The following is a 22,301-nucleotide window of genomic DNA, read 5'->3' as shown; positions in this document are numbered from 1 at the left end:
CAGGAACTGAGTTTTGTAAATCAAGGTTGATATATCTGACCTTTGAAAAAAAGACACGAAAAATCAAAAAATGTATCGGCTCTGTGAACCAGAACGGGTTAATTCCTAACTAAACTTTTATGGAACTTTCTGGATGTTTTCACAGAACGTGTTTGAAGTGACTCATTTCATTCCTGTGGCATGGGGTTGGGGTTAGGGTTGGGCCACAGGGTTCGGTGCTATGTCCCGTTGTTTTGCATCTATATACTTCCCCTGGGGCCGCTTCTGCGGAAGTACGGAATGGAGTTCCATCTATATGCTGATGACTGTCAGATGTATCTCGCAATCTGACGGGACAGGATCCAGACTCTAAAGAATTCACTTTCAGATATGTATTTGTGGATGGTGGCTTAGTTTGAATGAAAATAAGACAAAGGTAATTGTGTTTACTACAGTCATCGTCAGCACCATGGTGTGGACCTTCCGCTCTAAAGGTCCTGTTTTGTCTGTCTCGGATCAGGTTGTTACTTTCCAAGAAGGACCTGGTGACTGCCACAAAGACCTTCGTTCTGTTGAGGAATTGGATGATTATAATGCCCTGTGTGCTGGGCTGGGTCAGTCAATGCTGTCGCGACTGCAGTTAGTGCAGAATGCAGCTGCCAAGTTATCTGTAGCATCAAGAAATAGAATCACATTTCCCTGGTGCTGGCCTCCTTGAAATGGTTCAGTCTAGTACAGGATTTATGTAAACTACTGGTCCATGTCTTTAGGTCTGTTGGCTACATCAATACATCTCTTCAATGGTGTCTAAATACACTCCAGCCAGAACCCTCCGATCATCTGAACACGACCTATTGGTGGTGTCGAGGGCAAGAAGGAAATCTCGGGGGGGCCGGGCTTTTTCTGCTTTAGCACTTAAACTGTGGAACCATCTACCACCTGACATTAGGCGGTTTGCTTCAGTGCCGTTTAAAATTGAACTTGATTCTGCATTTTCTGTCACCAAGTTGAGTCAGACCATTGATTGCTGATTTATCTCCCATTTTATTGAGTTTGGACAGCTCTAGAACATGTCCTTTTGTTAGAATTATTTAGCTATGTTTTTATGTTTTAGTGTGCAGCACATTGGGCCGCCTTGACTGGTGGTAAAAAGGTGCTTTACAAATAAATGAATACATTTCTGGGTTCAGCCCGTCAGAACCTTTGACTCATGGTCTGTTGGTGGTTTTCAGATCTCCTAAATCTCATGAACAGGTCAGTCTTTTCCCAGGCAGAAGCAGGCTGAACACAATCGAATTACAAAACAAAACCCCACTACATCTTTTATGATTTAAATTTATTCATGTTTAAGGTTCCACCGCAGCTGAAACAAGATCACACAAGCATGATGTGTTCACAGCTTTCTTCGCCTCAATTCCCCGTGTGCTACTGCGTTGGTTACCGTCGAGAGGAATGCTGAAGGGTTTTGGATTTTAGGAAGCTTTCAAGGCAATCATGACAGAAAAGGAGCTTTTCAGGGACAGGATTTAATCCTTGAGTTAAAACAGAGTTCCTACAGAGAAGACTAGCACAGGTCGGCTCATGTCTGCTAACACACATGCACACACACACAAGCACACGCAAGACATCAGACAGTGAGGAGACCTGAGAGGGAAAGATCCTAAAGAAAAATCCTGTTTTTAAAAATACACTCAGTTAAGCTAACAGGACCGTAGCAGTCTTTGAGAAAAGCAGTTTAGAGAAGGAGTGTGTGTGTGTGTGTTTGTGTGTGACTAGGATTCTCTGCACGGGAGGGGGGGGGGGGGGGGTACAGTTATGTTCACAGATCCTTCAGGTCCTTCTGGATACCCCACAGGGTGTCAGCACTTTTCTTCAGCTGACCCACTTCAGCATCCGTCAGGGTCATGTTGATCACGCTGCAGACGCCGCTGCTGTTCAGGACGCATGGCAGAGACAGGAAGACCTCTTCATTGATGCCATACTTGTCCTGGGAAACAGATCCTAATCAAACACCACTAACAAGAAATATGGGCAGAAGGCTATTTTCATGTTCAGCCTGCATGCTAAACTCAGAGTGACCGATCATTTTTAAAAATAATAGGTAAAAGAACGGTTTGTCAGTGAAGCTGCTCTGTAATGAAAGGATGGAATCTTTAAGCCAGGCTCAGATGAGGTGAGACCCACTTACTGGCTGGTTAAATGGATAATATCTGACAACTCCCAGCAGTGGGATCAGGGGGTCACCTTGTGTGTCTCAGAGTCTAACCTTAACCATGGTGGAGACGGGGTGGACACGGCTCAGGTTCTTCACGATGCTCTCTGTCAGGTCGGCCACGCTCAGCCCAATAGCCCAGTTGGTGTAACCCTTCAGTCTGATGACCTCATAGGCACTGGAAGACAAGGCGGTGCTGAGTCAGCAATCTCTGCTGTGTGTGTGTGTGTGTGTGTGTGTGTGTGTGTGTGTGTGTGTGTGTGTGTGTGTGTGTGTGTGTGTGTGTGTGTGTGTGTGTGTGTGTGTGTGTGTGTGTGTGTGTAGCTCAACCAGATTTCTCTCAGAGAATACTTTTAAAACTTGAATTAAATACCGACCTTTCACTGATGCAGGACATTGCTGTTATTCTAGCTGACTTGGTGACAACTCACTAGAACTAGAACCTTTTCTGGTTGCAGCAGGTGATTGACCGGCTTCTGCAGAACCGGCTTCTGCAGAGCCTGGTGAGAGGCTTAACAGGTGAATCAACTATGTTGGAACCGGAAAACAACAAAAAGATGCAGGGCCCTTGAGGACTGGAGTTGCCCACCCCTGCTTCCTTTTCATGAACACTTTGCCTTTCTTCGAACTGCTCCTAAAGCTGGCTGTTGCGGGTTTAACATTCCCAGCTCATGTTTTCTGACTCTTCAGCCAGACTGAAGCATTTTCTTAAACTGAAGGTTCTTGTGAGCAGTTCGAACTCCTACCACTTTACGTTCTACATAAGCATCAGATGCTGCTGCTTTATTTCTGTTAACTAGAAAGTCCAGTCCTCCTAAAAATGACTCCTAAACACCAGAGTCCTCATGGTAATAAAGAGGCGTCTGTCCCTTTAAGACACAGACCAAGCCTGCTGCTCAGCCTTGGTCTTACCTGTCCACCACAGCCTTGTGAGTGGCCTTCCACTGCTCCTTGTCAGCATCGGTGCCAATATCTGGATTCAGCGTTTGCAGGTTGACTCCTGCTACGTTAGCGCCGCTCCACACGGGCACTGCGGTCACAAAATAACAAGTCAATTAGGCTCCATGCTCCAGTTCCACCTGGAAATCATTACCTCCTCTCTCGCCGTCTGTGTGTACGGACCGCTGGTGTCTCCATGCTCGCCCAACACCCAGCCGTTGAAGGAGCTAGCATGGATGCCGAGACGCTCAGCCATCATGTAACGGAACCGAGCAGAGTCCAGGTTGGTACCACTGCCGATGACGCGGTGTTTGGGCAGACCGCTCAGCTTCCAGGTAACGTAGGTCAGCACATCAACTAGGTTCAACACAAACACAGAAGACACAACTCTAAAAGATGATAAAGTTATCTCTTACAAAACCACGGAGCACGCTAGGACTGACCAGGGTTAGACACCACGATGATGGTGCAGTCGGGGCTGTACTTAACGATCTGTGGGACGATGGACTTGAAGACGTTGACGTTCCTCTGCACCAGGTTGAGGCGGCTCTCACCCTCCTGCTGGCGAACGCCAGCTGTCACCACGACAAGGCGGGAGTTGGCGGTGACAGAATAATCTGAGGGAGGAAACGAAACCCAGTGAGGCACACAGCGGCGTGAAGAGTCCCAGTAGAGCACTGCTACAGACTCGGACCTTTATCAGCAACGATCTTGGACGTCTTCAGGAAGAGGCTGCCGTGCTGCAAGTCCATCATCTCTCCTTTGAGACGATCCTCCATCACATCCACCAAAGCCAGCTCGTCACACAGGTCCTGACCAGGAGGAGACATCATGTTAGCAGAAGAACAGGCAGGGTGTTACGGTTCAAACCCGGGCATGGATTCATCTTTTCTCTTGTATCTTTATTTATGCCCCTAGTTTCACAGTGAAGATTAACTCGATGTTCTTACCCGCAACAGAATGCTGACAGCGCAGGCCATGCCCACCTGGCCCACTCCCACCACCGTCACCTTGTTTCTGGGGGGGTCAGAGCTGGAGCTGGCCTGGGGGGTGATCAGTTTCTGCAGTACTGAAGACATGATGGCTGCTGCAGCAACAGGGACACAAATCTGGTCGGTCAGCTAATAAAAACACGCCTCGTCAAATCATAAAAAAATGACAATCCTTTCTTTTATTTACAGTTTATCTTTATACTGACTGACTTTTTATTAATCCTGTAAGGGTCATTTGAGCGCATACGAGCTCAAGATAATGATTTAAATATAAGAAAAAGTTGCTTAGCTTCCCGTTGAATCCAGTTAAAAGATCTGTGACAGACCAGGACCCAGAGTAGGCCTGGATCGGTCCAAGGTTTTGCCACCTACAGATGCTTTTAATCATTTGATTTAATCATTTTGTGTTCTGCACTTTGTTTACACTTGTACGTTAAATTCGACAACAGCTTTACTAGATGACAGCGTTTTAGCAGCACAGATTCACACAATCAAAGAAACCATGGGGATGTTTTTAGATCTGATGAATGCTGCAGTCACATCATCGTTCAGGTCTGTAGCTTCTGCGGCATCAGTTAGAAGTATTTGCTTCCTCACAGATTTATTTTATTACTATCCAAATCAACACAGGTGAGTGAAAAAGTTACGCCCCTCATTAAAAAATGGGTCATCGAACTTTTGCTTTACAATAGAAAATTGTTCTTTGAGTCTCTATATAGCCTCTGAAACTTTGTTGGGTCTTAAAATGATGAAAGGCCCAACACATGCATTCTAAATGATGACTTAACTATTGAACTGCTTTATTTGGAAAGCCGAGTTCAGTCTCACTAGACACATCCAGACCTGATTACCAGCAGACCTGCAGAACTTAAAGGACTCCAACCGAACCTGTCTGACAACACGATGGAGGCACAAACATCTCACAAACCAGTTGGTATGGTTGTAATTATATTTTCACACAGGGCCAGGTTGGTTTGGGCAGCTTTAGAAATGCATCTTATACTCACTCGTGTTTCTAGAGACTGAAGTGTGTTTACTGAACAAAACATTTAAGAAACAAAAAAAAAGCAAAAACAGAAGAAATATGTGGGGCAGTGTGTTCTTGTTTCCAGTGCCTCAGCATTTAGTCATAATTATGGTTTATTTCACAGACATAGGGACAAAAAAAACCACACAGTGTACTCCTAAAGCACATTTGGCTGGAGTGATTTTGTTTCTGCATGAATCAAATTGTTTTGCCATGAAGGTTGAAATCTCCTTCAGCTGCAGGCCAAGTATGGATGTTTCTATTATTGCAGCACAGGAATTAATGTGCTGTAGCAACAGACGGTCACTGAGGCAGATCAAGGGTCAGATCAGCACATACAGCATAGAGGCCAGGAGCTCCTGAATGCAGAATCTAGGTCAACATTTATCACATTCTGAATAAAATGTCTGCTTTGGACAGAAAACTCAACCAGCTCTGCTGTGAAACACCTGGATCCTTGATGAAGGTCTCAGAGCAGAGATCAGAGGCTTTAGGTTCAAAGGTCACCAGCTACAAAAGACTGTGCTAGCTCCAGCTGCTAACATGTTAGCATTCCAGTCATCTCAAGGTCATGGTGGAGGCGGGCCTCTTTGGGGGGTGTTGCATGTTTGTAAGAGGACACCTCCTCAATCAGCTGACGTCCAGGTTCTTGTTTAGGAGACAATAGCCTTCTGACCACAATCATGGGCTATTTTAATCTCCTAAAGGTCGGTTCTGATCCACCTCCAGCTGCTGCTGTAACTTTGTGGGCGTCACTACCTGTAGGGGAGTTTCTGTTGGAGCAGCCATGCTGGATCTGCTCCTCTGCTGTCTGGAAGGTGACTTTAGAGGAGCAGATGTAAGGACTTTCTGTGCTTGAGCCCCTCATCCTCCTCCAGAAACATGTTTCACATCTCTAACAAGGTGGAGGCAACAACTATTTAAGCACCAATTGTAGACAACACCCGACTAATTAAGTGGTACTTTACACACCCTCTTGTTACGTAACAAGGGATGTTTGTTTTTGAGAAGTCCTTTAAAAACACGACGTCTGAGTGGTCCAGATCCGTGTCAACATGGAGGAGAGTTCTGGTTCAGACCAGAATAGTGATCAATCAGAAGCTTAAACTGTTCCAGAGAAGTAAAACACCACCAGAAACCAGAACTGATCTCTGTTTGAAGGGTTTAAGCTACACACAGCGTCCCTGGTCTCCTTCAGGCCCTTCCGGAGCATCCATTACTGCTGAGGGCTTCTGCACGCGGGCCTGCCGCGTGACGACAGCGACAGAAACACGGAAGCAGTCGATAAAACACGAGGAAGGAAGCCGAAGACTTACAGGTTTTAACTCAAAGGTTGGTGTTCGATGACCGGTTCCAATGAAGGAGACGGAGCAGCGCCGAGCTGGAGGACAGAGCTAATGAGGCTGAGCGTGCAGCAGGAGGAAAAGGAGTCCAGGAGGAGGAGGATGGAGGGCGGGGTCACAGCGAGGAGGAGACAGAGCAGGATATCAGACCCAATCAACCCAGAGAGGAGCCCAGGTTAACGGATTTGGCTCCGGTGTGCATCCGCAAAAACATCCAGAAAAACCAGTCCGTGTATTAAATACTTCCATACTTATGTTGTTATGTTAATACCAGGATGTTCAAAAGGTACCAGAGGCTCCAGCTGATCCTGCTGCTGGAGATCTGACTATAGACATCTGATTTATCCAGCTTTAGTATCGTCACCTCTTTTACCTTTAACAATAGCTCTGAGAAATGATGAATTCCCGCTGCTTTACAGTTATTGGCTAGCAATCTGTTTATCCTCCATAGAAATGCTGATTGGTTCAAACCGTCACACACCTTTCCTTTCAGACCCCATTAGTTCCAAGGCTGCTGATTCTTCTGCTTCAGGTTCATCTTGTTTGATGTGTGTCATCTGTCTCTGCATTATTGTTATTTTACCCCCTTTCTACCCAGTGGGGGAGGAGTGGGGTGTGTGTAATCAAGCACTTCAGTGAAGGAGTTCTCCGGGGGTGGGGTCAACTGGGGACTCCATCTTTTTCATGGGAGGTTGGAAGTTTGACGTGGATAGATGTCACCTGGAGGGTTGAGATTGAACCCAAACAGAAAAAAAAAAAAAAAAAAAAAAAAAAAAGATTGAACCCAAACAGTATCTACGTACAGACATAACTAAGTGTTTAGGCACAGGGGAGTCCATGTACTGGACCAAAGGTTTGATCAATTGCGTAACAATTTCATCTGACCTGTAGCTCTGTTTTGATCTTTGGGCGAAGCGATGAGTTATAAGCTGTCTAAGGATCCTGGGGAAGGAGGTACTGGACAGACCTGGTGAACCCAAAAGACTAGTGAAAGTGAACTGGGAGCGTCTGTTGAAGGTTAGATTGAAAATCTTTCAAAGGAAGGAAACATGTTAGATTTTTCAGCTTAGATCTCTAGGATTGTGCAGACACCACAGATTGATTTCACTCACTCGTCACTTATAATCCTCAGTAGGGTCACAGGGAGCAATGGGGACATCCTGGACAGGTCAACAATCCATTATAGGGACAGATATAGACAAACAACCAGTCACAGTCACTAACACCAATGGAAGTTAGAGTTTTAAATTAACCTGACATGCATGTTTTTGGTTCGTGGGAGGAGACCCTGGGGTCAACCAAGGACATGTTGGAGAAACCTGTTGAGATCTTTCCTGAAGAGCTGGAGAGAGGACAGCTTATACCCCGGTTGCTGTTGCTACCCTCAATACCTAGACCCAGATAACAGGAAGAAGATGGCAAGAACCGACTCAGTGGCTAGTGGTAGAGTGTCCGCCCTGAGCGCGGCTTGTCTGCAGCTCACCGCTCCCCCAGGGGATGGGTCAAATGCGGAGAATAAATTTCACCACACACCTGTGTGTGTGTGTGACGACTAAATGGGACTTTAATCTTTAATCTTAATCTTTAATGCTAAGTCTCCTGAATAATGATGGATTTTTTTGCATGATGCCCTTTCGCTGCTGTTTTTTTGTGTGTGTGGCTCTTTTGTTTGTTTTTGTTATGCTTCACCTTTAAACTGTTTACCTCTTCAGAGAGAATGAGATTACACCCAACCTGTGTTTGAACTTTATCTCCATGGATCTGGGCAAACTCAGACTTTAACCTGGAGACAAAGATTATGTTACCCAATCCGTCAGTGACCGATTGCCCAAATATGTTTTACCACACTGGTATCGTGTGACCTACATTGTTTCAGAGTAAGGCAAGTATGAAAGTTCCCAGTTACCTCAGAAAAACACAGAACTGTGTTGCTGTTCAGGACCAGAGCCCTCACACGAATCAGAGCACACCTCTGAGTCAAGCAGTGATTTTATTGCTTTATCAATATCTGAGTTGTAATAAAAATAATCATCTGGGACACAGCGCTCACCTCGTCTGACCCTCCCTCCTGCTACTGTCCTTAATTGTCCCTTGGAGACATATAAGGTGATTTGAATCAGCAATCAAACCCCATGTGGTCCCTCCCAAAGGTGCTGGGTCCGTGGGACTGCCCTATAGATGGTTTGTGTCGAGCCCAGTTGAACAGGTCTGACCACTCGACTCAAAACAAGTCACTTCTCCAAACCTGACTCCAGGCTGAGGTCCTAGTGATCCTATTGATTATATCACCTTAGAAATACGCCCAAAAGTGTTTCAGCAGCATGTCAGCTGTTCCACCATAGACAAAAAATGGATTGGTTTTTATGCTAATGGCAGGAGGCATGTAGCTCCTCTGCTGGACCAGCTTCTGGTAAAGAAGGTCATGATCTTGTCTTTCTCTGTGTAAAAAAACCTTTTAAAAAACACAACCTGTGAGCAGAAGAACAAGTTGGTCACAGCAAGCTGAAGAAACTCTAATGGAGATGTTTTGATTTGATTGCATTTAATGCAATCCGGATCTATTATGGAAGTCCAGAAGACACAGGTGGACGCCGCCACAATCCCCTGGATTAAGGACGACATAAGAAACTGACTGGGTTGTCTGCAGCACAGGTGCACCATGGAGGACTTTACTTTCACTGTTCATTTTTACTCTATACTCCTCAGACTTTCAGTAAGAGTCTTATTCCTGCCACCTGCAGAAATAATGAGATGAGTCAGCAGTTATCATGTGTGTCAGAGATGGACAAGGACAGGACGATGGATGAGTACAGAGAACTGGTGCAGTTTGTGGAATGGTGTCTTCCAGTAGACACGGGTTTTCAAACCAATTAAACAAAAACAAAGGACATGACTGTGGCTTTTTAGAAGAATCAGGATTGTGTCAAACATTTGTTCCATCACAGGAGAAGAAGTGGAGGTGGTAGAGGAACAAAAATACTTCAGTGTTGACCTGGACAGCAGAAGGGCCAGAGTAGACTGGACTTTTAGAGGAAACTTAAATCTGTCAGTGTTTGCTAAAAGATGTTGCGTATGCTTTATTCTGATGATTGATCAGCAGTCAGCTGTTGGGGGAGCAGCATCAGAACCAGTGTGGTTTAAAAAAGCTGGTTCTGGTCTGAGGATGGATCTGGAGCCTCTACAGCTGGTTGGATAAAAGAGGACACTTCACAAAATAAAGAACTTGGACATCCCTGGTCATCCTCTTCATGAGACTCAACAACAGTTATCAGAGGCTTCTTCAGATCTACAGCAACACAAACCGCTACAGGTCCTCACTGCTCACAGCTAACTAGACAACAACGCTTTGAAGGGACACAACTTACTACAAGTTCTGCAATCTATTAAGCAGCCTGTGGTTCCATAAGCGTTTGTTCATCCTGAAGTGTTTCTGTGTGAAAGATGAACAGCCTCTGTTTAGAGAACTAGTTTACACCCTTCAGAACAGGTCAGCCAACACCTAGTCTGAATGCAACCTGGACCAAGCTGTGCTACAGCTAATTTTTATTGTTGTCATTTTACTTCAAGATGACATCACACTTTTGTCTCAGTTCCATTTAAACCATATTGACAAAATAAACTAACAGCTCTACATGAGCCTACACCCACATCAGCTCTGCGGGACAACATGAGTGGCTCAACCAGGTCATACCTCAGCTCAGGTCTAAACCACTAACTTAACCTTTATCAATGTTTTATCATGTTAATGACAGATTTCAGGTTCTCCTGCTGCCTTAAAGTGACAATGTGTAGTTTTACCATTAATCTCTGGCAATATCAATCAAAATATTGTTTTAAATGAATTAAAAGATGCCCAGCTGATGAAAAATATTGACAGTTTCATAACATATAACCATAAAATCTGTTCTCAAATACATGGGAGCAGGTCTAAGGGTGTTTCTTAATGCCAAGGAACCTTGCCTTGATGTCTTGGCCCCGCCCCGGTTGCCTAGGAGATACGTCATCAGAAACCGCCAAGGTGTGTTCCAGTGTTCATGTTCTACTGAGGCGTGTGTTCTCCGTTTGTTAGCCGTTTAGCTAGCTGAGCAAGGATACACAGGAGGTGTCTTGTAGCCTAGCCTTGGTCAAAAATTTCCCAGAATACACCGCAGTATTTTCTAAAGGATGGCGGATCAGAAGCCAGCAGCTACTTCGGGGGCAAATTTCAAGTTTAAAAGTAAGTCATCTAATCTAAAATGCTTTTTTTTTAGATCCAAAGAAGTTATCTATGGTTGGTTAGTTGCTTAGTAGTTGAAGCTTTGGTGGCTAGCAGGTAGTAACTCACTTATATATTTAATTTAACAAACATATACACAATTTAAAAAGTAAAATGCTCGTTATATATTTATATTGAAACTCATACGTATAAAATATAACGTTACCTCTCGTGTCACATGACGTTACGTGACCGTCGTGGAAGCCGCGGTCACGTGATGCAAGTTTGTTCCATTTAACCGTTTTCTTTGGCCAAGGAAGGACAGTGTCCTCGTAAGCAAGGTGACTGGCCTTGCAAGACATCACCTTGCAAGGCCAGGTGCCTTGACATTGAGAAACATCCTAAGTCTCTGGGCGACGTCATATCGGATGCCATATTTCCTTCTATGGAAGCCTGTGAGGACAAAATGCATTTACTGATTTCTAACAAATGGTTACAAAACTTTCACTATTAATATTTTTTTTTACTCATTTACGTCTTCGCTCGTTGCCAGTGATGAAAGGGTGTCTGACGTTCTTTTTATTTTGATGGAGGTTGTGCTCCCAGGGATTTTTGACCCTAATGGCCATCCGTCGGTAAGGTCTTACTTGAACACAAAAGTAATGCTTGCTTGCATCCATTTAGGTATGTACTGCCCCCTGTCGCCAGGGAAAATACACACTGTCACTTTAAAATGGTCCTGAAAATCCACATGGAATTAAACAACGTTAGCAAAACAATATCAAACTGGATCTGAGCTTCCCACTCAAAATATAAAAACATTTCAATTTTAATAATTTAATTCTTTTTAGCGCTGAGGTTCAGAAGAGAAGATGTGACTTTTGTTTGTTTTATGAAATGTTCAGTAGTTCCATCTCTAAACACAAGATAAACAGAAGTGCACTTTGAACAGAGATGGTCTGAACCCTAAACCAAGCAGGAGGTTCACGGTGGTCGCTGGCAATGCGTCACACTTTAAATGGAACTGGATCATCCAACCTGATGGGTGCAGGTGGAGCCCGGCTGTTCCCATCTGCAGATGGATGGACTGGAAATGGACCACTGAAGCAGCCCCATCAGAACTGGGATGAATCACAGGAATCAGAGATTTTTTAAATTACTGCAGTTTTCTAAAAAAAAACAGGACGCGTGTTCATAATGGCTCCTGGAAACCTTTCCATCCCTCGGTGGGGCTGTTTTATTATATCAGACTGTAATGGCCTCATGATTTTACAATCAGGGAACACACAAATGGACCCTATTACCTGTGACCCCATGAACCTTTGTGCTGTTACTCGGCACAAACGCACTCTGAGATGCAACCTTTTCTGAAAACAAAGAGCTCTGTTGCTTCCGTGGCTCAAACTCTCATTTTTAGGAGCAACAAATGGATTCTAATGGCCACATCACACGCCACACCTCCTCTCTCACTAAAGGTGCGTCAGACTGAAATACATCTCCTCTGACCAATCCCAGCATCATCCATGGAAAACCACTCCACTGCTGCAGTCACACACAGCTGTCTATCTGCGTCATTCGGTTTTAGTGAAGTAAAAAGGTCTAAGGAACAAACCTGTAATGGACTCAGGAACACATCAAAAACACTGAAAAAGACCCAGTTGGTCAGACTACAAGACTTATTGTGGATACTTATTGGAAATCGGATGAAATGCTTTTGATTGCGGGCATCATTGATGGTTCTGATCTCTGAGGAAAAAGATCCTCTTCCTGCTGCTCCAGATTTTAAAAGTTCAGCATCCATTCCTTGGTCTGACCTGCTGTGATTCCACACGACGGCAGCAGAATGAGGGTTTCTAACACAAGCGTGTTTCATTAATAAACTGTTTTCTATGTGTTTTTAACTTGATTCATACATGTTCTCTCTTGTGGTTGTTTCAGTTGCTGAGCCATTGGTCATTGTTTCTTTTAATGGAGATTTCAACAATCTCATGCTAGAAGAGTCTTCACTTTCCTGAGCAGAACCTCCCTGAACCGTCTACAGGTGGTTCAGAATGCCTGTGCTCGGCTTCTGACCAAGTCCTCCAAACACACCCACATCACCCCGCTTCTCCTCCAGCTTCACTGGCTGCCAGTCAACTTCAGGGTTCATTTCAAGATCCTGGTTCTGGGGCTTCATTTATAAAGCTTGCTTACACACAAAACGGGATCGGAAAACTGCGTAAGCAACTTTCCATGCAAACTTTGGGATTTATGAAAGAAAACTTAGTGGAAAAATGTGCGCAACTTTAAGTTGACTAAGGAGCTGGCTTACACACATTTTGGACATGGAGAGCACCTGCAGTGCTGCTGCTGAGAAGGATAAAATTATGAAATCCTGCAGCATTATCACTTGTACTGCTTCATTTTCACACAGAACAAGATCCCCCACGTGGGTTGATTTACTATGAAATTAAATTAGTGGAAAAAAAATCTGGTTAATAAAAGACAAACATTTTTCATTAGACTCATCCTTTTACAGGTCCTTCTCAAAAAATTAGCATATTGTGATAAAGTTCATTTTTTTCTGTAATGTACTGATAAACATTAGACTTTCATATATATTTGATTCATTACACACACAACTGAAAAATACAAAAAAAGTCAATCTTCAAATAATTATGTTCAGTTATGCACTCGGTCAGAAATCCTTTTGCAGAAATGACTTCTTCAATGCGGAGTGGCATGGAGGCAATCAGCCTGTGGCACTGCTGAGGCCAGGATACTTCGATAGCGGCCTTAAGCTCATCCAGAGTGTTGGGTCTTGCGTCTCTCAACTTTCTCTTCATAATATCCACAGATTCTCTATGGAGTTCAGGTCAGGAGAGTTGGCAAGCCAATTGAGCCCAGTGTTACACACCCCCACTCCCCACCTGTCCTTCCAGGTCAGGAAGGTGATAGTAACTGGACAACCATAAGAAATTACACTCCACGCACCATCAGTTTATCACAGCTTTTATTGCTGGTGCCTATCAACAGCGGTCAATGGGCAATCAGGCAGGGTACACCCTGGACAGAGAGCCAGTCCATTGCAGGGCAACACAGAGACACACAGGACAAACAACCATGCACACACACACTCACGCCTAAGGACAATTACACAGACAGACTAAACAGTCATGTTTTTGGGAGGAAGCTGGAGGACCCGGAGAGAACCCACGCATGCACAGGGAGAACATGCAAACTCCATGCAGAGAGATGAACCCAGGACCTTCTTGCTGCAAGGCAAGGGCTCTAACCACTGCACCACTGCGCAGCCTCCTCCACCAAACCTTCAAACAAAAGCAGCTCCAGAACACAGGTGGGTTAATCAAGCAGCAGCATGTGGGAGGAAGAGTCACTCTGCTCTTCTGGGAAGCCTTCTTTTATCCTCTGCCCTGCTCCACAATTGGTCCAAGGTGAAAGTTATAGCCAATCCAGGGCCTCCACACCTATAGTCTCTACACCCTTTGTAAAAAAGGGACAGGAGAGGGGAGAGAAAGAGGAAAAACAAAGGGAGAAACACATACCTTGCCTGACTGGCATGTAACAACAGTAATACCATGGTCAGTAAACCATTTACCAGTGGGTTTGGCACTGTGAGCAGGTGCCAGGTCGTGCTGGAAAATGAAATCTTCATCTCCATAAAGCTTTTCAGCAGATGGAAGCATGAAGTGCTCCAAAATCTCCTGATAGCTAGCTGCATTGACCCTGCCCTTGATAAAACACAGTGGACCAACACCAGCAGCTGTCGCACCCCAGACCATCACTGACTGTGGGTACTTGACACTGGACTTCAGGCATTTTGGCATTTCCCTCTGCCCAGTCTTCCTCCAGACTCTGGCACTTTGATTTCCGAATGACATGCAAAATTTGCTTTCATCCGAAAAAATACTTTACCACTGAGCAACAGTCCAGTGCTGCTTCTCTGAAGCCCAGGTCAGGCGCTTCTGCCGCTGTTTCTGGTTCAAAAGTGGCTTGACCTGGGGAATGCGGCACCTGTAGTCCATTTCCTGCACACACCTGTACGCAGTGGCTCTGGATGTTTCTACTCCAGACTCAGTCCACTGCTTCCGCAGGTCCCCCAAGGTCTGGAATCGGTCCTTCTCCACAATCTTCCTCAGGGTCCGGTCACCTCTTCTCGTTATGCAGCGTTTTCTGCCACACTTTTTCCTTCCCACAGACTTCCCACTGAGGTGCCTTGATACAGCACTCTGGGAACAGCCTATTCATTCAGAATTTTTTTTCTGTGTCTTACCCTCTTGCTTGAGGGTGTCAATGATGGCCTTCTGGACAGCAGTCAGGTCGGATTTCTTACCCATGATTGAGGTTTTGAGTAATGAACCAGGCTGGGAGTTTTTAAAAGCCTCAGGAATCTTTTGCAGGTGTTTATTAATTGATTCAGATGATTAGGGTTAATAGCTCGTTTAGAGAACATTTTCATATGCTAATTTTTTTAGATAGGAATTTAGGGTTTTCATGAGCTGTATGCCAAAATCATCAATATTAGAAACAATAATAGGCTTGAACTACTTCAGTTGTGTGCAATGAATCTAATATATATGAAAGTCTAATGTTTATCAGTACATTACAGAAAATAATGAACTTTATCACAATATGCTAATTTTTTTAGAAGGACCTGCACAGCTTAAAAAATGTAAAATTACGGTAACATAAAACATTATAAAGTTTCTATCTGCATCGACGGTCTGTTGGGGGACAAAACTCTGTTCGTGAAAGGCTGTTGTGGGACACAAATGGACCTTGGACAAGCCTCTCAATCATTTCCCTTTTAAGTTTCAGCACCTAAACACCAGAAATGAACTGTCAGACCGGACATTTACATTTATATCATTTCTCCGTACAGCTGATGAAAACAGAACAACCATCTGATAGTCAGTTTCATGACCTCAGCATGTTGAAAGGGTCTATGGTCAGATCTTGGTAGAATGGTCATGTCCAGTAATCGTAAGGTTGCAGGTTTGACCCTAAGAATTCTGTTGTGTTCATGGGCAAGAAACCTAACCCTCCCTGACTGCCTGCTGGCGCCAGCCTCACCTCTGTTAGCGTGCCCCAGGGCAGCTGCAGCTACAATGTAGCTCATCACCACCAGTGTGTGTGAATGAATGATATTGTAGTGTAAAGTGCTTTGGAGTCCTCCAACTCTAAAAGGCGCTATGCGATTGCAGGTCACTTATAATTTTCAGTGATTTTGCATCAGATTGATGTGGGTACATTCGTTCAAACCACTGATTTTCATTTCAGACAATAAATGTCAGTTTATGAACGTATCAGACAAGGATGAAGTAATCCCAGTAGGACATGTGATTTACTTTTTTAATTTCAGAATCAATGCAATCTTTGCTGCCCACTTTAGGGTGAGACTTCCCCATTCAGTACTTCTCTGCATTCTTTTATGCAGACGATTGGCTGAGAGGTGTCCCCTTGGGGTGACTGAACCATTCTCTGAATCACTTCTTTTAAGACTTGGAAATCAACCTGCAAATGACTCAAGAATCAAAACAGCCAAAATTTTCCTGGGACTATTACTTTTTATTGGAATTTCCACATATTCTAATGACAGAATAGATAAAACCATACGGGAGTTTTTACAGAGGAATTATTACCATCAGACGTCTTCAGCCTGCAGCAACAACCTGAACTCTTCTTCTGTTCATAAATAAACACGAGAAGCAGCGGCTTTGCTGTGTGGAGCAGCAGGAGCAGAAACATAAATATCGAAAACTGATGTTTGTTGTGGGGGGCTGGATGTGTGCACGCGCTGGAGCCTGCAGACTGGGTGGTGGTGGTGGTGGGGGGGGGGGGTTACTCTGTGAGGCCGAGCTTCTTCTTGAGGGATTCTGGCATCTCTGGGGGAGGGGGGCGGGGCAGGCGGAAGTACACCTTGACGGAGTCGTAGATGAACCACTGCAGGGCGGTCAGAGTACCAATCATGATGATACGGGCCACGAGACCCTTCCACACACCTGGAACACACACACAGAGGTCAGCCAGGCCTGATCCAGCAGGGTTAAACCGCTATAAAAACCTGTATTCACCAACAGTAAATGTAGCAAACAACTTCAGATCAGATCTGTGTCCGCCCCTCCGACTCTCAGCACTGGGAGCTCCTGGTCTGCAGATCAGGTTGCCAGTGCCGCAGATGGGCGCAGGGGCAGGTAGACTGCTGTCACACGCCAATGACTCAAGCACCTCCAACTGTACAGCCAAGAAGCTGCTGAGGAACTCTGCTCGTGGAGCAGCGCCCTCCAGAGGTGGATCTAAGGAGCGTGTTGTTCAGAGACAAAACTCAAGTAGTAATCTGGATACAAACCTTTGGGTCCCAGCCTCTTGAGGACCTGGAAAGCAGTGCTACCCTTCTCCTTGTTCAGCACCGACACCACGGAGTCAGCAGGATGGGACACGATGGCACAAAACACACCAGCTGTTCAGAGGAACCAGAATGAGTCACAGATCCGACACAGGAACAGAAGAACAGAACCTGAAAGCTCCAGCTGCCATGTTGAAATATTTGGCCTGTAGGAACTCACCGATGTAGCCGGCGACAAAGGTGACGACAAGCTGCTCAGGTTTGCTACATTCGCTGCGAGGTTTAGGAACAACATGCTTGTAGAGCATTTCCACAGTGCGCTCAAAGCAGGCAAACTTCATCATGGTGTAGGGGATCTGCCTCATCCACAGGGGAACCACACCCTTATAGAACCTACACACACACACACACACACACACAGATCAGACTGATGCTCACCACCTCTAAACGAGAAGGCATCATCAGAGACATGCTGACCTAAGCTCCAGATCAGACCCTGATTCCAGTTTGATGTTGGTAAAACAGAAAGGCTGCATTTTTAAACAGATCTAACATCTTGGTGTGTTTAGCATTTCTAGATGTGGAGCGTACCCGTGTGTCTAAACGCTGGAACATTTAGGTCTTACTGATTTCCACAATGCAGAGAAAGTCGATACTGTTGCATCTAGAATTTGAGTTATTACATAAAAGTTTCATGATCGTTAAAGCCATGAAGTGTGTCCGCCCCCCCGACTCTCAGCACTGGGAGCACCTGGTCTGAAGACCTGGTTGCCAGTGCCGCAGGTGGGCGGGGGGGCAGGTAGACTGCTGTCACACGCCAATGACTCAAGCACCTCCAACTGTACAGCCAAGAAGCTGCTGAGGAACTCTGCTCGTGGAGCAGCGCCCTCCAGAGGTGGATCTAAGGAGCGTGTTGTAATCAGACATTTTTAAGGAGCAGACTTACGCCCAGAGTCCTTCCTCTGCGAACATCTTGGGAGCACATTCTCTAAGGGTATTAGCGTAGCCTGGCTGGGTTTGAATACGAACTTTGACAGCCTCCATGGGAGCCAGAGCAATGTCGGCAAAGAACTCTGCGCTGGCTGAAGCAGCCAGGTAGAGGGACGTCCTCCACAGGTAGGTGTTCTCCTGTTGAGACCAAACACAACACATCAAAACACCACCAGCTCAAAGCTGCAGGAACAGCTGTGCTGTAGCTTTTAAATGTTGACCCATCATTAAAACAGGCCTCAGTTAAACTTGGTGTAATTCAAGTATGAGACAAAACAAGTAAGCACTGATCTAACAGCATTTCTGAGTCAGCACCAACCACACAGGTGTCCGTCAGCACAGCTGTCACTCACCTCACCAAGCAGGTCGCTGTAGAAAATCTTGAACACCTCATAAAAGCCAAACTTGCAAAGTCCCTGCATTGAGTAGCCGAAGAAGGTCGGGGCCCAGCCCTTTGCCAGACCTCGGACACCATCCTCTCTGACCGTCACTGCAAAGCCGTTCCCAATGCTCTTGTATTTATCTGGATTCACCTGAAAAGAAGAAGCTCTTCGGTGAACACACACGTATAGAGGACATCCTCCTACCGGAATGAGTAACTAGTGCTTTCCTCCATGGAGCATCATATGTGACTTGTGTGCGTCTCTAGAATGATGTCCTGTAACTTAGTCGTCACTACTAGGAGCTGGGAGTGTGGAGAGTCCATACAAACCTGTAGACGGCACTTGACAAGGTCGAGGGGCACCACTGCAGTGTGTGTGATGCCACAGCTCAGGATACCACCAAAACCACACAAGGCATAGTACTTTGAGGAGCCAAACTCACAGCTGACATTATCTGTGGTGAAAGGAACACAACACATGCAACATGCAGATCACATGCAACACAGGACACATGTAATCCCATTAGTGGTATGATGGTGGAGTTTGCCTGCAGGACTCTCCCATCATAACTTCTGCAACAAACAGATTAGAGGATGATATATTCATAGATGCATCACATGTCTGCGTTACAGACCTCAGTGAGGCGTTGCTGGTTAGGCAACTTATCTAAGATGTACCTGCTCATCAGACCTAACAGTTTAGATGCAGACAACTCAATTCAAAGATACTTTATTAATCCCAGAGGGAAATTAGAGACTTTGATTCCATTTTAGCAGTGAATTAGAAGTATTTAAAATCTGTAAAATGTAAAGAATTGGATCATTTAAGTGAATATTTTACTGATGAGCTGCTTTTTACTTCCAGTGATGCCTGGTCGTAACAAGACAATGTTTAAGCAAAAATGCCAGCTCATTTTACGGGGAATATTGTATCGGTCTGAAATATCCACCCTACTTTCATTTAAGAAAAGTCTCTGGGATTATCTGCTAAACTAAATGATTGAGTAAATCGTTTGACACCCGAGAGAGAATCAGAGTAACTAGAGAAAGAAGCCAATACCTACCTATGATTAAGCTGTTAACTTTAACTTGTAGCTGATTCCATAACAAGCTCAAAAGATCAGTGAGGTCCCTCAAATTAACATGATTAACAACAATAAACCAAAAAAAGCTTCAAGACTTAAACCACATCATGTTCTTCAACCATATAAATATCAATGTTCATTAGCCAGGAGTCATGGTGTGTGTGATTTCTGCAGAGTTGTCCTCCGCTGACCTTCAGCACAAACTCTTAGCACTGCTCTTAGGGGTCAGATGTTTGCCAAGCAGACATTAAAACCATTGGAACACTGGCACAAAGTCATGCGGTCACTTTATGATCACTGCAACACATGGATCAGTGGATTTAAACAACAACATGGAGTGGAAACCAAAATGAGCCGGCATCAACTCCCTCATGCAAGCTGATATGTTAAACAAAAAGACAAAAACCAAAACACGGACTTCTGGGAAGGACGGGTGTTCGGAGGAAGAATATCGGCGAGCCAGGTAGACAGACCTGCATTCTGCATTTGACCAGATCGAGGGGAACCACAGCTGTGTGTGTGGTGCCACAGCTCAGAATCCCACCAAAACCACACAGGACGAAATACTTCTGAGAGCCAAACTCACAACTGTCTCCCTCTGGAGAAACAGAGCAGGGGGGTAAAGGCCTGAGTCACCTGGGTTCACAAGTGTTTAAATGTAAAGACTGCAAATGCAAAATAACGCGTTTCAAACCCAAAGCTATGTCACACAGGTTAAGATTTAGACGTTTAAAAGGTCAAAACACTGATGTTAGAATCAGGTGGATCTAAATGACAAATTCAGAACAGATTCTTCTTTAAATTGCTCTTTTAGATCTACGCTCAACACATCTAATCCAGTATTGTCCATCTGATCCAGTCTGCTGCACTCCAGAGGACATCCAATCCCATGTCCTTCCTTGTCCTCCACAGGCGGCCTGGTACAGGCCCAATAGCTCTTCTTCAATAAAAAACATTTTCAATCGTGACTTTATTTACCTAACGACGCGTTTTAATCAGATATTATTTTAATATGCACACCTGTCGTTTAATACAAAGGGAAACTGTAACCCCACCGGGGTAAATGTAGCGAGTAAAGCTAACGGGGCTAATGAGCCAAGCTACCCGAGTTTACCGTCTGCTGTGGCGGCTGCTGCCAGTGTGCGAGTCCGCTGTCCCTGATGGAGAGGCTGCTGGGGCTCCTCCACCTTCTGGAGACTGAACAAAGGAGCGCTGAAAGGGTTGCCCCTCGCCAACTGCGTCAGGGAGGTCGGGTACATGGTGCTGCCTGTCGGCGGAGCTGCTGCAAGAATCAACAAGTCAGCGGAGAGTTAGCTTCGGCTAGCACAGCTCGACACGTGACATTGCTGCTGGGTCACCTCGGAAATCAGAACCTCTACATGAGAATGAACACGCAAGACGTTATAACTGCGTTTATGGTTAATATTTTGAGTTCAAATGCCAAGCTAATTATTAATAGAGATATAAGCAGATGCCGTAAGCCTTTTACCCAAATTCACCACTAATAAATTACCTAAATCATCATTTAAATACAATTAAACACTTTATTTCTACTTCTATTACCATTCAAAGCACACGAAGCAGTGATAAGATTTAAGTTTTGGATTGTTTAACAAAATTTCTTTCCATATCGTAATTTCGGTTTTAAAGTGCAATCCAATTAATTTTCCCAGTAAGGAAAGGGAAAATTACGACTTCCTACTTGAAAATGAACGCACCATAAGGCAAACTATGGATGACCGAAGACAGGACGCATTTGATTTCAGAGCAAAAAGGAAAATAAAACACCTTGAGTCATCTGTTAAAAAACAGATCGTTCAGATCATGAGTCAGATGTAAATATTATCAGTTCAAACGGCCGTTTTCTCCTCTTCTTCTCATTACTCAGGCGGCCTGACTAGCTTCATGCTAAGCTAACTTGACCGATCCTAGATCAATGGGCCCTTCCAAAAACCCACAAACGTCAAAATAATTACATAATGCACTGTAGCACGCCTTTCAGGAACAGAGTGGATCGTTAGTTTTACCATTTGCTGTTTTAATGAGTAAAATTAACTCACTCTTTAAGTGTCTGAAGATGGCGCCTGCGCTTCCTCTTGCCGGCGGCTCAGAAAGACTGGATGACCTCCCGGCAAGCGTCATATGGAATTCTAGTATGTCCAAGGAAGATCCCGCCTTTCTCGTCTCTGATTGGCTAGAAAGGCTCTACTGTGATTGGCTATTTCATTTAACAGCAAACTGGCTGTCCTCGCTAATTAGTGCTGACTGCGTCCTTCTGCCACCAGCAGAAAGCTGTTTTGGGGAGTTTAGTAAAGAAAATGTGAACTTAGCGCTATAATAACCATTCTATCCTGGTTTGCAAAATATTTTATGTTTCATATTTCATAAAAAAAACTGAAATACGTAAAATGTGAATTTAAAATCTGGTTGCATTTATAAATCTATCAATCGATCAATCATGATTGATTGATTAATTTATGTAAAACGTTTGATTGATTAATTTATGTAAAACGTAAACAGCAAGAGGAAGAGCAGGCGCCATCTTTAGACACTTAAAAAGTGAGTTCATTTACTCATTAAAACAGCAAAACGTAAAATGTGAATTTTAAATCTGGTTGCATTTATCAAACTGTTGGACTTATATCTCTTGGCTCTGAAGCATTAGAGTACATAGGATACACATATGTGCCTTACCTGGGTATGACATTTAATAAAACTGCCCTATTCTGCCAACCTGTGTGCATCAGGTCTGTTTCTATTCTAGAATAATGAAAACGGGTGAAAATAGCTCTAAATCATAATCAGCTTTAA

At 44.5% G+C, this 22,301-nt stretch overlaps 2 protein-coding genes and 2 non-coding genes across 5 annotated transcripts; all 4 read right to left on the bottom strand.

The window, feature by feature from the left end:
• Positions 1–1,298: 1,298 nt before the first annotated feature.
• Positions 1,299–6,625, bottom strand: ldhba (lactate dehydrogenase Ba). Its single transcript, XM_070549838.1, has 8 exons — positions 6,466–6,625; positions 4,081–4,217; positions 3,825–3,942; positions 3,574–3,747; positions 3,314–3,487; positions 3,104–3,221; positions 2,246–2,369; positions 1,299–1,966 (listed from the first exon to the last, which is right to left on the bottom strand). The coding sequence occupies exons 2-8, from the start codon at positions 4,207–4,209 to the stop codon at positions 1,799–1,801; spliced, it is 1,005 nt and encodes a 334-aa protein (XP_070405939.1). The 5' UTR covers positions 4,210–4,217; positions 6,466–6,625; the 3' UTR covers positions 1,299–1,798.
• A 9,609-nt stretch (positions 6,626–16,234) lies between these two features.
• slc25a3a (solute carrier family 25 member 3a) lies at positions 16,235–21,665 on the bottom strand. Of its 2 annotated transcripts, none has more exons than XM_070549832.1 (8): positions 21,551–21,665; positions 20,605–20,772; positions 19,964–20,088; positions 18,377–18,556; positions 17,980–18,161; positions 17,254–17,426; positions 17,037–17,147; positions 16,235–16,689 (listed from the first exon to the last, which is right to left on the bottom strand). In XM_070549832.1, exons 1-8 carry the CDS (start codon positions 21,630–21,632, stop codon positions 16,529–16,531), a joined length of 1,182 nt encoding a protein of 393 aa, XP_070405933.1. In that variant the 5' UTR covers positions 21,633–21,665; the 3' UTR covers positions 16,235–16,528. The 2 variants fall into 2 exon arrangements, with proteins under 2 accessions (XP_070405933.1, XP_070405926.1); XM_070549825.1 differs by lacking the exon at positions 19,964–20,088 and adding an exon at positions 18,736–18,860.
• On the bottom strand, positions 16,798–16,997 carry LOC139072274 (small nucleolar RNA SNORA53). Its single transcript, XR_011521839.1, has one exon. It is a non-coding gene; the product is annotated as a small nucleolar RNA SNORA53 (small nucleolar RNA).
• LOC139072273 (small nucleolar RNA SNORA53) lies at positions 17,749–17,948 on the bottom strand. Its single transcript, XR_011521838.1, has one exon. It is a non-coding gene; the product is annotated as a small nucleolar RNA SNORA53 (small nucleolar RNA).
• Positions 21,666–22,301: the final 636 nt, after the last annotated feature.

Source organism: Nothobranchius furzeri, chromosome 1, assembly GCF_043380555.1.
Source record: "Nothobranchius furzeri strain GRZ-AD chromosome 1, NfurGRZ-RIMD1, whole genome shotgun sequence".
Lineage (NCBI taxonomy): Eukaryota > Metazoa > Chordata > Actinopteri > Cyprinodontiformes > Nothobranchiidae > Nothobranchius > Nothobranchius furzeri.
Note: the sequence above shows the minus strand (reverse complement) of the source record. Positions and strands in the feature narration are given on the sequence as shown.

Excerpts from the sequence above, each read along its gene's own strand:
- slc25a3a (XM_070549832.1), bottom strand. The coding sequence starts at position 21,632 with ATGACGCTTGCCGGGAGGTCATCCAGTCTTTCTGAGCCGCCGGCAAGA. Across the intron at positions 17,427-17,979 it reads GCAGAGGAAGGACTCTGGGC|GTTCTATAAGGGTGTGGTTC; the intron begins GTAAGTCTGCTC and ends GTGTGTGTGTAG. Across the intron at positions 16,690-17,036 it reads CAAGAGGCTGGGACCCAAAG|GTGTGTGGAAGGGTCTCGTG; the intron begins GTTTGTATCCAG and ends TGTGTGTTCCAG.
- ldhba (XM_070549838.1), bottom strand. The coding sequence starts at position 4,209 with ATGTCTTCAGTACTGCAGAAACTGATCACCCCCCAGGCCAGCTCCAGC. Across the intron at positions 2,370-3,103 it reads CACAAGGCTGTGGTGGACAG|TGCCTATGAGGTCATCAGAC; the intron begins GTAAGACCAAGG and ends CTTGTCTTCCAG. Across the intron at positions 1,967-2,245 it reads CCGTCTCCACCATGGTTAAG|GACAAGTATGGCATCAATGA; the intron begins GTTAGACTCTGA and ends TCTGTTTCCCAG.